This window comes from Magnolia sinica, chromosome 8 (genome assembly GCF_029962835.1).
Source record: "Magnolia sinica isolate HGM2019 chromosome 8, MsV1, whole genome shotgun sequence".
Classification (NCBI taxonomy): Eukaryota; Viridiplantae; Streptophyta; class Magnoliopsida; order Magnoliales; family Magnoliaceae; genus Magnolia; species Magnolia sinica.
The window spans coordinates 64,738,096-64,751,029 of record NC_080580.1 but is presented as its reverse complement, the minus strand read 5'-3'; the positions used below and the strand labels follow the sequence as shown (position 1 = coordinate 64,751,029).

Below are 12,934 nucleotides of genomic sequence, written 5' to 3'. Positions count from 1 at the left end.
GCCCATAATGTGTATGATGGATAACAATTGTTCATAGCATATGCCCTTCAACTTGAGACACTTAGGGGATCCCATATAAGATATGGTCGCCCCACATGATCGCGTGGTATGCGCAAGTTTGGTGCGTGACTTGGATGAAATGATTCATGCATTTTGCATTCTGTATGTCACGATTACTTTCATACCCTAGTGACATCGGGATTGTGGCTTCCACAGGCATATCATGGCTGGCCAGATCGGATACCAGAAATATATGTTCTAGCGCATGTGCACTATGAATATCCTTGGGTTAAAGTCTTTAAACCCTGTGGTGATAGTATGATGCTCCTAACGTCGAGACTGAGTGGATAACATGAATGCTCGAATGCCAAATATCATTAGGCCACGTCTTTCACTGTGTCGATGTCGATTGGACAGGCGTGTGACCTTATTCGCCTGGGTGTAGGGGGCTATAAGCTAGGTTGAGTCTAGCCAGCTCGTAAAATGGGTCCATTTTTGACGAGCCGGGTGGCATTGGCATACCACTGAAGAGGCGAACAATGAGGTCTTTTCCACTCACTTGGTCATGCGCGCGATGGGTGGCAGCCAATGTCAGAGTGTACTAGACCTCGGTGATGTTTCCAATTACAGACTGTACTGATACGTGGGCTAGTTGAGGATTGACATATTTGCATTGCATCTCTAGACACTCGACCACATATGCCTTGCATTACATTGCCTTGGCATGGCTGAGAGCATTCATGGATGTGGCAGCTTAGCCCTCCATCATTTTCCTCATACTCTGATATTTGTATTCTTGTCATATGCATTGCACACACAAACACGCACTCTACAAAGCTTCGTAGGAGTCTTATGCACGTTTATTTATGCTAGAGGTGATGCTAGGGCGTATCAGTAGCATTGATCCCAGAGCATGAACCTGATCTTTTGAGTTCTTAGTTATATCTTGTATTTCCCTTTCTAACACCGTACTCAAAGATTATATAGTGGATATGTGGTGATGATGATGTTGTTTTTATGACTTTGGTACACATGTTTATGCTCCTTTACAAATAAAAAAATAAAAATAAAAATAAAAATAAAAATGCCCTAAAAATCCTGCTTGTGGGATCCTAAGATCGAAACGTGGTGTATGGAAGGTAGAAGTTGAAAATTGGGAACTACGGCACCGAATTCAGTGGCCTGGAATTTAGTGAGCCCAGCTCTCGAGTTTGGGGCATGACAAAAGTGGTTGTCATCGATTAAGCACCACGTGTTAATCCTTTGTCATGGACCAGGATCGAATGCCCTGAGGATGATGACCAACTCATTTCTTTAAAAAATTACTATAGAAGAGCTCTACTAATAGGAATGGATAGACCAAAAGTTACAGTCCTTAATAGACAAGCCTGCCCAGTGTTTTATAATATTTAGGCTTGCTCCTAGCTAGCCACTCATACAAGTCCTAGTGTTGAATCATGCATAAACTTACACGTGATGTCCTTTCCAGATAGAATTGCTTCATGAGCTTGTAACAATGTACAACTCTCCTAGCCCAAACATGGTTCTATAGTGATCTTAAATTTTCCACACAAGGTGTTATCATGTGCAAGCCAAGGGCAATGTGAGCTTCAAAGCTTCAAACAACACCCTTTCCCTCCCCCCCTTAAAAAATAAAATAAAATAAAAAAACTCAAAATAGAATGGAATGTAGGCCAAGCCCAATCATTGAATTCACATCTTTCTTTGGACATTAATCAAAGAAGTGGACCCCTTTTGGCTATATTGTTTTAGGGCTCACTTATAAAATAAAGTTAAAAATAATTTGTATTTGAATCTTACTAAAATGCTTTATACATTTCTTTTAAAAGTGAAAAGATATTGTTATTTTTTGTTCAAATGTCATCAGTGTTCAACTTGTTGATATATATCATACATGATAAGCCTCGATGCCAACTTTATGAATGAGAACATGGATGTGAATGATGGCATATAGAAAACAAAGAAAAATAAGAGGAACGAAATGCATCGCTAAAGATTATAGCTTCTTAGAGGTGATGTAAATATATTATTATACATTTCTTTTAGAAGTTAAAGGATATTGCTATTTTTATTTCAAATGCATTAGTATTAACTTAGTGGTATATAATCTATATGTGGGAAGCCGTGATGCCCCAATTTTATACATGGGAATATGGATGTGAATGATGGCATAGAACAGATAATAATAAAATGGAAGGAAGGATTCAAGTCCACTTCTATAAATAATTATTCATGTGAAGCAAATGGAAATCCATATAATAGCACGATATTAATAATAGGAAAGGAATTTTTCACTAAGGATTCAAACCTCTTGGATGTTATGTAGATATTTATGATCTAGAAAAAAAAACCATGACATCACTTCTATAAATAGTTATTCATGACGTGCAAATGGATATCCATATAATAGTACGATATTGTGACTAAACAATCTATAGGTAAATTTGATGAATGTGAGAGACAAAACAAGATTCTTAAAGGACGTGACAACAACAATGTTAAGTTTTAAAAACACCATGGAAAATTTCATCGACAACCTTAAAGGATTGAAGGTATTCTTATCCTAATATCCTTCATAGGCTATAAGAATGGTAGATAGGGGAATCTCGAGATTCTAGAGATTAGCAAAAGGCATAATAATACATAACTTGAAAATCTCCATAAGGAGCAAAACAAGACTTTCTTCGTATTAATCATATGGAAAAGAACTATTAATCATATAGGAGAGAACTGCTAATTCATCAATTGAAAAATGAGGGAACCCTGGGAGATCAACTACAAGTTCTAAGAGTATTCTTAATAAAGTAAAAATACCAAAAAAGATACCCATAAAGGAAAGACATAGTGCAACTAAAGGGGCTCGTGACTCACGGGTCTGAACATTTAGTGTGCAAAGTAGTTCAACGGTTGAATGCAAATTTAATGTAAGCATCTCCAAGTAGAGATGTAGAATTTAATATAGAATTTCTTTATCCAATTTTAAGGAAAGCACTACTCATAAGTGTGTTGTATGTTAATTATAGTTCGAGCATGCATTCGGCTGACCAAGCCCTTACAACATGAATTCTTAGGATATATGGTGAATCCAAATGTGCATGATTAACAAAAGATGACAAACAAAAGACAACAAAGAAAGGTAACATGATCTTTATACTCACATAAAGGCACACCAGTCAGTTGAAACTAATCGACTATTCAATTTCAGATTACGTTGAATGCCTCATCAACATGAAGTCCACTTCCAGTTCTTTTTTTCATTAACATGGAGGTTGTTGCACAAACGAGCACGTACATGCGCTTACTGCTTCATCCTTTCAAAAACATGGCCAATCTCGCCTAGCTTTACAATATATTATTCTTCTCAATAATGACAAGAGTCCATCTAAATCAAGAGCATTGGCTTAAAGTTCATTGTCAATAAGGGGAGGATTCAGAATTGTCAGGCGTATGTAGATCTCTCTTGTAGGAAGTTTTGATTTAATGGAGTACATAGACATTATAGTTACATACGCATTCTAGTTTAGTTTATTCAAGTTTATTAAAGTCTAGTTGACAATTCAATCCTATAGTAATGTATTTTTTGCTCACTAATTACATTCATTATGTTTACATAAAATAAATGAATAATTCAATTCAACTTCATTTGAGTCATAAGATCTCCTAGTAGAGATGAAAGGACCATTTGGCAATTTGCATGCGTGCCCACACTGAGCATGATATTTTTATGTCACACACCTATGCTATAAGAATTAATGTCATTGGGATTGTTCATATCCTTGAGTATTCCTGGTCTCATTGGGATTGTTCATATCCTTGATTATTCCTCGTCCCATTTTGATAAAGGAAGCAATGACTACTAGGTCTCCTCGCTTCATCCGATTCAAGCAACAAAAAACCCCATCAATGGAGAGTGAGACAAAGCAGAAGACCTGAGGCCAACAACTGTTCACCTTGTCCAGCAAGCTTAACAATTGATAGTAATGGCAGAATTAGCTAAGGCTCCATACCTTATGATTGATGTATAGAGATTTTGGAAATTTTATTCTTAACAAACTTAGCATAGGGTAACATTTCAGTATATGTAATCATTAGCCACTAATTTGTCATTGTTTTGATCTATCATTAGATTCGTAAGCCGCCGTGTTAGGTTGTGTGCAAGCTTTTACACACATTTAGTCGGTGGGTCCATGAAGCATCAAAGACAAAAGCAATTGCAATTTGAGAAACCAAAGCAAATCAGAGAGTTCCACAATAATCTCCATTTGAACTAAGCATACCCTACAATCTTATCGCATATAGGGCCCACCGTAGTGTATGACATCCAACCCGTACAACAAGGTTGCCTCACCATGAAAGTAGGATGCCCCAAAAAACAGGACAATCCAACTATCACGTGAGCTATCATGTGAATTTGGAGTTTTTAGGTGATATCCAACTTGCATTGTAATATATACAATTGACATAGGGTACAACATTATAAATTACAACTAAAAACATAAGGGTACAACTTCAATGATTTTACTATACCTCTAATATGATAAATAGAAACGATCTTCATCAAATTGAATTAACATTCGAAAGGAATTGGCAATATACACCCCACATTCCAAAGGGATTGGCTATATATGCCCCACATTCCAAAGGTAATTGTTGATCCAAGATATTGGTTCAAATTGACCTATCAAGTATATAGCCCCACATTCCAAAGGTAATTGTTGATCCAAGATATTGGTCCAAATTGACCTATCAAGCAGACCAAGGCATTTAAGATAATTTCCTTCATCCAAGTGAGAATTCATCCGTCACCACTAAGGCTTTTGGAACCAGTCGACAACAAGACCATGTTCTATAAGCAATTCCTCATTAAAGGAGCATTATTAGGCACTTCTTCCATTCCCCAATGGAGTTGAGAGATGACATTGTCACTTTATCTCATCTTAAGAGAGAGTGGCTTCATAATCCGAATTGCATGCTTTACACTTCCAATTATATACAGAATTGTGTACCTTGCATCTCTATTTGTAACTCTAAAATGTGAGTTGCATACCTCATAATAACAATTGTATACTCTATCATGCAAATTGTATATCTTGTATTTGCAATTTGCATATACTCTATCATGCAAATTGTATACCTTATATTTGCTAGTTGCATACAACCAACCCCAAGACCACCAAATTCACGTGGTAGCCCACATGATGGTTGATTGACCTGATTTTTGAAGTGCCCCACTTTCATAGTGGGTGACCCTGTTGCATGGGTTGGATGCCATACACCATGATAGACCTACACGTGATTAAGATTGTAGGATAAACAAGCTTACTTCAAATGAAAATTATTATAGAACTCATTTTCTTTAAATTTCCCGATAAGTACACTTTTCTTTATTGCTGCACCAACTCCCTTCAACTCATAGCATATCTAAAAGCTTTTGAATAACCTATTTCATCCACAGACCAATGCTAGTTCAGAAGAGTAAAGTTCTATGACATGATCACATACGCTAATTTGTATTACATATTGTAATTTCCATGCAATTTGAGCAGTGTCCAACCCCCACACTTTTCTGATTGTATATGTTCACTCTGGGTCTATCAGTGAGATAACTAGATTTCCAAACTTCCAATACGCTAATGCTTTAGACGTAATTTTCAAATTTTCTGAAAAAATTATTTCCAGTTGCTATTCCTCCTTCCAGCATTGCTACTACTTTTGGGACTTCTATTTCCTTTCCGTTGGGGAAACTGTCCCATTAAGAGAAGAATACAACCATCTATTGGATATAAATTCTTGATTTATTAGGAGTTTCCCCAACCCTAGCAATGTGTGATAACCAAAACATAGAACGATTCCACGGAGTAACTAAAATCTGACTACAATCCTGCAAATTATGATTCAAGTCATTCACCAAATTATGATTCAAGTCATTCAAGTGTCATTGTCCTATGACTTGGCACATTCAACCCAGGATATTTGTCGTAAATGTTCTTTAAGATTATGGAGCACTACAAGATTTTGGCATACCCTATGTGTTGGCATCTTAATTCTTTCCCTTTCACTTTGAATCTGCTACTTGTAAATAGTTCGAAGCCACTTTCCCCCTTCTCCAAAAAGTGCTCTCCTTCAACCTCTCTCCATCTCTTTCCTTCTACTATTTGCTTTTCGACTATCCACTGTAATTTCCACCCCCAAAATAGGGCAAGGCTACCGTTTGATCTCCATAGAAGAGTCCCCTCAAGAAGATCTCATTGTCCTCTTGCAAGTGAAGCCAAAAAACCAATACATATGAGCCTCTTATTCCTCAATTGCAGCTTTTTTCTAAAGCATGAGAACCAAGCCAGATTTGAGGGTCCATATAGCTGATGCCGATAAGGAGAGATGGGAATTTCCCTACAACTTACTTGCAAGAGAACAGCTTCTCCGTTTAGAGAAACCGCTTGGAAAAGGCAAAGGGGAGCTATTGTTCTTGAGTACTCATAGTACTCAGGAAATGAGCTCATTTTCAGCTACACGTCAGACCCATTTGCATTCTCAGAAGGATATCAAACGGGAGGACCATTGTCAATACATCCTCTGTTGAATCAGATTCTTACGGCAACATGATGTTCAAGGACCAGTATGTTGAGATATCTACAAAACTCCCTTCCAAGTGCTACAATCTATGAACTTAGGGAGAACACCCAGCCAAATGGGATTAGATTGCAGCCAAATGATCCTTAACACCATCTACACCACTGATGTGTCTGCCATCAATCCCAATGTGGACATGTATGGGTCACAACCCTGTCTATATGGACTTCAGAAATGAGTGGGTAAAGGTTTCTGCCCATGGTGTTCTGTAGCTGAATGGAAATGGGATGGATGTGTTCTATAGGGGAAGCTCTTTGACATACAAGATGATCGGAGGGGTGTTTGATTTTTTACTTCTTTGGTGGGTGAACAACTCTGGTTGTGGTTGATCAGTACACTGCATTTGTTGGGAGGCTTGCACCTATGCCTTATTGGGCTCTAGGATTCCATCAATGCAGATGGCATTATCATTGATAATGTTTCCAAATTAAAAGGGGTCGTTGAAGGATACAAGAACGTCCGTCCAAATCCCTCTCGATGTAATGTGGACCAATGATGATCCACGAATACAGCCAAGGACTTCATTCAGGACCCCATCAACTTCCACCATGAGAAATTACAAGCATTCGTTGACAAGATCCATTCCAAAGGCATGAAATACATCATTCTGATTAATTCATCCAGGCATATCCGTGAATTCCACCTACATAAATTCGAGGAATGGCCAATGACACGTTCATAACTTGAATTCCACCTACATGACATAAATTGGAGGAATGGTCAATGACATAATGACATGTTCATCAAGTATGGAGGGAAACCTTACATGCCCATCTACTTCACAGACTTGTACCCAAAAACTGCTTCTTGGTGGACCAACAAAATCCGGTGGTTCCGCGAGCTGGTGCCACTGGATGGCCTATGGATCTACATGAATGAGGATCTGCACTGGGAGATGTGAAATCCCAAATGACCACCCGTGTTCAACAGGTAAAGGAGAGTGGATATGCTGCTTGGATTGCCAAGAACATAACCAAGACCCAGTTAGACAAGAAACCTTACGAGATCAATGCATCTAGGTCAGATGAATGCATCCAGGTCCCATGATCCAATCTGTTACAAAATCATAGCCATGAGTGTTGTCCACTACAATAGCATTTGGGAGTATAATGCTCAGTCTATGCTTTCTCTCCGACCATTGCCATTCACAATTCCCTTTGAGGGCTCATTAGCAAGCCCCCATTCAAAGCTGTCATGGTTGACATTCGAACTGCTGCTGAATCCATGGGCAGGCAAGAGACAACCTGGCGAACTGAAACATCTTAGTAGCCAGAGGAAAAGAAAGCGGTTTAGGCACATTGTGGCTCACTACAATGGTGATAACTAGGGAACTTGGAAGAACCTGTGATGTTCCGTATCTACCATGCTCAATTTCGATATCTTTAGAATAATGGTCGGCTCAGATGTATGCCAATTCTATGCTCAGCCTACCAGGGAGCCTTGTAACCGTTGGATCAAGCTCAGTGCATTCTATCCCTTCTCAAGGGACCATGCGTACTACTACGAGCTGAGGCAAGAGCTGTGTGAAACACGGTTGCAAAGTCGAATCAAAATACATTGAACATGTGGTACAAGCTCCTTCCCTACCTCTACGCCTTGAAATACCTAGCCCACATAAGCCGTGCGCTGAAATTCCTTGTGCATGTGGCACAAGCTCCTTCCTTACCTCTAGACCTTGAATTACCAGGCCCATATAAGCGGTGTGCCAAATCCATTGAGCATGAGGTACAAGCTCCTTCCTTACCTCTGGACCTTCAACTACTAGGAACCACAAAAGTGATGCCGATTGCATGACCCATTTTCTTCTCATTCCTGAATCTGACCCAAGTTTATAGATTAAGCATTCAGTTCTTGTTGCGGAGCAGCATGATGGTGTCGCCCGTGCTTACAAAGGGTACGAAGGGTGCGACAACTTTTAAGGCACTCTTCCCGCCCATTCATGCTTACAAAGACCATCATATCCAAGAAAGGCCACTGCCTCTCTCTCCATGTGCCTCTGCACCAAATCAATGTGCACGTGTGCCAAAACATGATACTGCCAATGCAATATTGGGGCATGACACCCCGGGAGGCGAGAATGCCTCCTTTCACACTCAGGGTTACAGTTCCCATCGAGGCCACTGACAGCAATTGATAGGAAGGTGAAGGGGAAGGCATTTGTGGATGGTGATGAACAACCAGAGATGAAAATGGGGGGTGGTGGATCGATGTACATTGAGTTCTATGCTAGCCTGAGCAACAAGATGGTGAAGGTGTGGTCACAAGTTGATGAGGCGAGGGGAAATTTGCATTTTGAGAGATCGAGAAAGTGACTGTTTTGGGTTTGGAGGGAAGTGGGGTGGGCCTTCAAATTGAGGTTGATGGGGTACCACTTGAGGACACCAGGGCTACATTTAGTAAAAATACACCAAGTCATGTAGAGAACTTAAAGAGGGTAGTAATAAGAGGAGGGGTATGATGGTGGATATTGGAGTGCTGGGATTGTCTCTTTGCAGAATTTTGTATTGTGTTGCTTCTTTTAATGGTTTGGTCAATGTAGTTCCTAGTTGAGGGGTCGTGTGTGCTATCAATCTATCCATTGCATCGAAATTTAAGGATGGATCTTCATTGCTGCTCTATGTTTTTCCTTCTTTTAAATGTTCTTGAGCATGAGATTATGTTTCTTGTGTGTGTGTGTGTGTGTGTGTGTGTGTGTGTGTGTGTGTGTGTGTGTATATATATTAAATTCAACCAGAATCCTACATCCAAATTGCAATAATCTCCCATAGGCAGTAACCATGCAAGATTTCCAGTAACTAAAGTTATTTGTGTTGAGTTTCCCAACTGTTAGGTTTTTACTCCATTCTCTTCTTGTCCCACATTCTATTGATAATCAATTCCATGAGAAGCAATACAATGAGCTTGTCATGTCCAAACCGATACTGCAAATTAAATGTACGTAAATGCGGACAGAATCTCCTCCACTGTTACCAAATGTAACACAACATGCCGCGCACACATCATTCCAGGCATACACATGCGTGGATTTTGTATGTATATACATGGGTGGTTGTAGGATGAATAAAACAAGTTGAAAACAAAAGAGGAGGAGAATCCTTTCTCCCACAGGAAAATCTATCATCCCTACATATATAAGACAAGCAGATCGCCTGCAGTGAGACCCATGTTATTAACGGTTTGGATCACCTAGAAATACGGTCAAGTATCAACAAGGGGATGACATAACCCTGTAATTCTTCTAGTACCCAATTTTTCTACCAACGTAAGTAGTGCTTTATAGTTTATGCTCGGTCTCCTCAATATTTCCTCGCACAAATTACTCAAAGATGATAATTTCTGAGCAGAACCTGCTCACGGTCCTTATCATGGTAGTGTGAGTACGAACTTTTCATCAGCTGGGCCACACTAATTAGATATTAGATGGGAATCCTCGGGGAAGGGCATGCAATGAAGAGAGCTCTGTGGACCCTGCCATAATTGTTTCGGTAAAATCCACTCCATGCATCATCTGCACCACCTCGTGTTCACTATATATGAAAAAGTTCAGCTCGATCTGCGCTTAGATCGACCACAAAATTGAAACAATATAAAATCATGCCTTAAGCCTCTAATTTCACGTAGTGTGGCCAACCTTAGTTTGGATCTGGTTGATTTTTTGCATGTCTCTCGGCACAAGTGGGTCTCATTAGATTAATGGATTGGATCGAATATAGACAACAAAGTGGCCAAAGAAGTTTTCTATTGTGGGCATTCGCATCTTCACTGTTGTTTGGTTCATCCGAGTATTGGATAGTCCTGATCCTCAAATGAGGTTCTATGGATGGAGAGAGTGGGTGTCACAAACTCACATTTTATGGTGTGCCCACCGAGTTCTGAGTTAAAAATAAGCCGATGAACTCCTTATGGGGCCCACAATATACAAAACAAACAGATAGGTAAAAAAAAATATTACGGACCTCCATTTAATTAAGTACTTGTTTATGGATGGACAGAGCTATATACGCGTATGGCTCAGCAAACCTCCTCATCATCAGAGAAATTCCAATCAAGATTGTAGAGAGTATACTAGCAGCCCAAACACGCCACATACCTGTGGCCCACGTTATGAGTGGATCAACTGATTGTATGGCTGAGGAATGTAAAAGGTGGGCCTGATCACTGCCATTTGCAATCGGCATTTTAGCACATGCAACGCAAATCTCCTCCAATGTCGATTTATGCAAATCATCATGCGTGTGTTTGGTTGCACCAACTATATATCATGATATTTCATTACTGGTCAGTCTAATCTGGTGGAAATTTTCATGATATTTCATGACATTTGGTGCAACCAAACAGCCTAACTTAGAATTCAAGAAGATTGATATAAACAATCAATATGCTCTGTTTCTGTAAATGCTACTAGAATTGATAAAATCATTACCTTGTTTCCGAGGTTCATCATCTGATCCAATGCGTATAGCTTGAACTGGTAGCGATGACCCCCCGTCGGTGGCTTGGGCCCACGCCATCCGGGTACCTTCCAATCGTTGTTTCCTTCCTTGATCCCTGCATACTCTCCACCTACCACCTCTTCCTTCCTAGAGAATCCTTCAGGCAGTCCTTTGATTGAAGGAGGGATATTCAGAACCACCCAATGTGTCCATGGCACGATGGGCCCACTTGGGTCGGGTGCATCTATGTCTTGGACCACTAAGGCAAGACTCTCCGTTCCTTCAGGGACCCCATACCATTCCAACGGTGGAGATATGTCTTTGAGGGCTCCTTGACCATCTCCGGTGTATTTCCTTGGGATCCTGCCTCCATTGTGGAAGGTGGGTGAAACTAGCCTGAATGCTTCGCTCGCCATTACACCTTGTTTCTGTGTATAGTATTTGTAATTTCGAGACGACCAGATTTATACGGGTTGATTGCATGGGAGGGTAGAGAGGAGATTGACACGTGGGTTTCTGCTTAAGTGAAACGTGGAAGAGAATATGAATTTGTCAAGCAACTAGGATGCATGGTTTTGCAGGTTTACAAGTGTGATGGGTGAAGGGCTGTCATTGACTGGGCCCTGTCAGAAGCAGCTGATGGCCCCGCCTCGATTTAAAACACCGGGTTCGAAACTAACGGTTCGACCGCCTGTTGCGGCGTCCATGTGCCCGAAAAGTCACAGGTCGCGATGTTTCGTGCATTCATATTAGGACTATTTTACAAGGTTGATAGCACATCCAACCAGCGTCATGCACAAATGGCCAATTGGCAAAGGGAAGAACGCGAAGGAGAAATGAGAAAGATCACTATCTCAATCAAGTGATTAAAAAATTAAATTTACAATTAAATTTATTTTATTTTTTTTCGGAATTCATAAGAGAAAATGTAAAATTTTTGAAATTTTATTAATTAATAATTGTTTAATGCATCTCATTACACTTTTAATTAAAAAATAAATCAAAGTTTATCATTATTGAAAATAGCAAAATTTTAACTCTAATGAAAGTCCTAATTTTAATGAAACTCTTCTAAAGTTTGATTTCTAATTAAAAAAAAATCCAAATATTTTTTTGCTAGAAGAGTACAAGTATGATTATAAGTTATTTTTAAAGGAAGAAGAAAATCTAGAGCTCTAAAAATGTAATTCTTTCTAAAATTCTATTTTGGAGCTAAAAGCATGTGTTTTCTAGCAAAATGGGCAAACATGATCCATGTTATGGGTTGGTTCACCCCGAATGCCCCATTACAGTGAATACTAATAGATTGTGCGTCCCATAATGATACCCAGATCAAAAGTTATGGCTAATTTATGGTTCACTTTTTTTTTTTTTTTTTGGGTCCAATCATGCTAGTAATGTATCTATGACATGTCCTACATCAAACCCCTCTACCTGAAAAAATTGATTCTTGAGTTACTCAAGGGACTTTGGTCATGATATTCAAATAATTTCTGGCATTTATGTTTATCCGTCTTTTCCCTATACTTTGCATTAGGTTGTTGAGCTGACACAATACATGTATTCATACTCTTCTTGACTTAATCTATATAGATAAATTCCTTCACTTGTGCCTCCAAGATCTCCCACTCTTTTTAATAATGTGGGGTAATTAAACAAACTTGCCCTTGAGACAAGATCAATGTAGTTATGTATATACCCTTGAGACAAGATCAATGTAGTTATGTATATCTCGCATGAGAGACAATTCCTTAGTTCATCGAGTACAATTGTCACGCCCCAAACTCGGAAACCAGGCTCACAAAATTTTCGATCTCCAAATCCGATGCCAACAGCCTCCATAGTACCTC

At 39.4% G+C, this 12,934-nt stretch overlaps 1 protein-coding gene and 1 pseudogene across 3 annotated transcripts in view; one reads left to right on the top strand and one right to left on the bottom strand.

Moving 5' to 3' along the window:
• The window catches only part of LOC131253377 (uncharacterized), a 64,323-nt gene extending 52,801 nt beyond the window's left edge, over positions 1-11,522 (bottom strand). The window contains exons 1-2 of one of the 3 annotated variants that reach the window (XM_058254339.1): positions 11,075-11,522; positions 1,241-1,288 (exon numbers count right to left, since the gene is read on the bottom strand). In XM_058254339.1, the coding sequence (XP_058110322.1) occupies positions 1,256-1,288; positions 11,075-11,500 (459 nt within the window). In that variant the 5' untranslated portion in view covers positions 11,501-11,522 and the 3' untranslated portion in view covers positions 1,241-1,255. Of the gene's footprint in view, positions 1-1,240; positions 1,289-10,741; positions 10,810-11,074 lie in introns of those variants that run through there. The other 2 variants (XM_058254340.1, XM_058254338.1) reach the window with 2 other exon arrangements.
• Positions 3,264-7,716, top strand: LOC131253376 (putative alpha-xylosidase 2; annotated as a pseudogene).
• Positions 11,523-12,934: the final 1,412 nt, after the last annotated feature.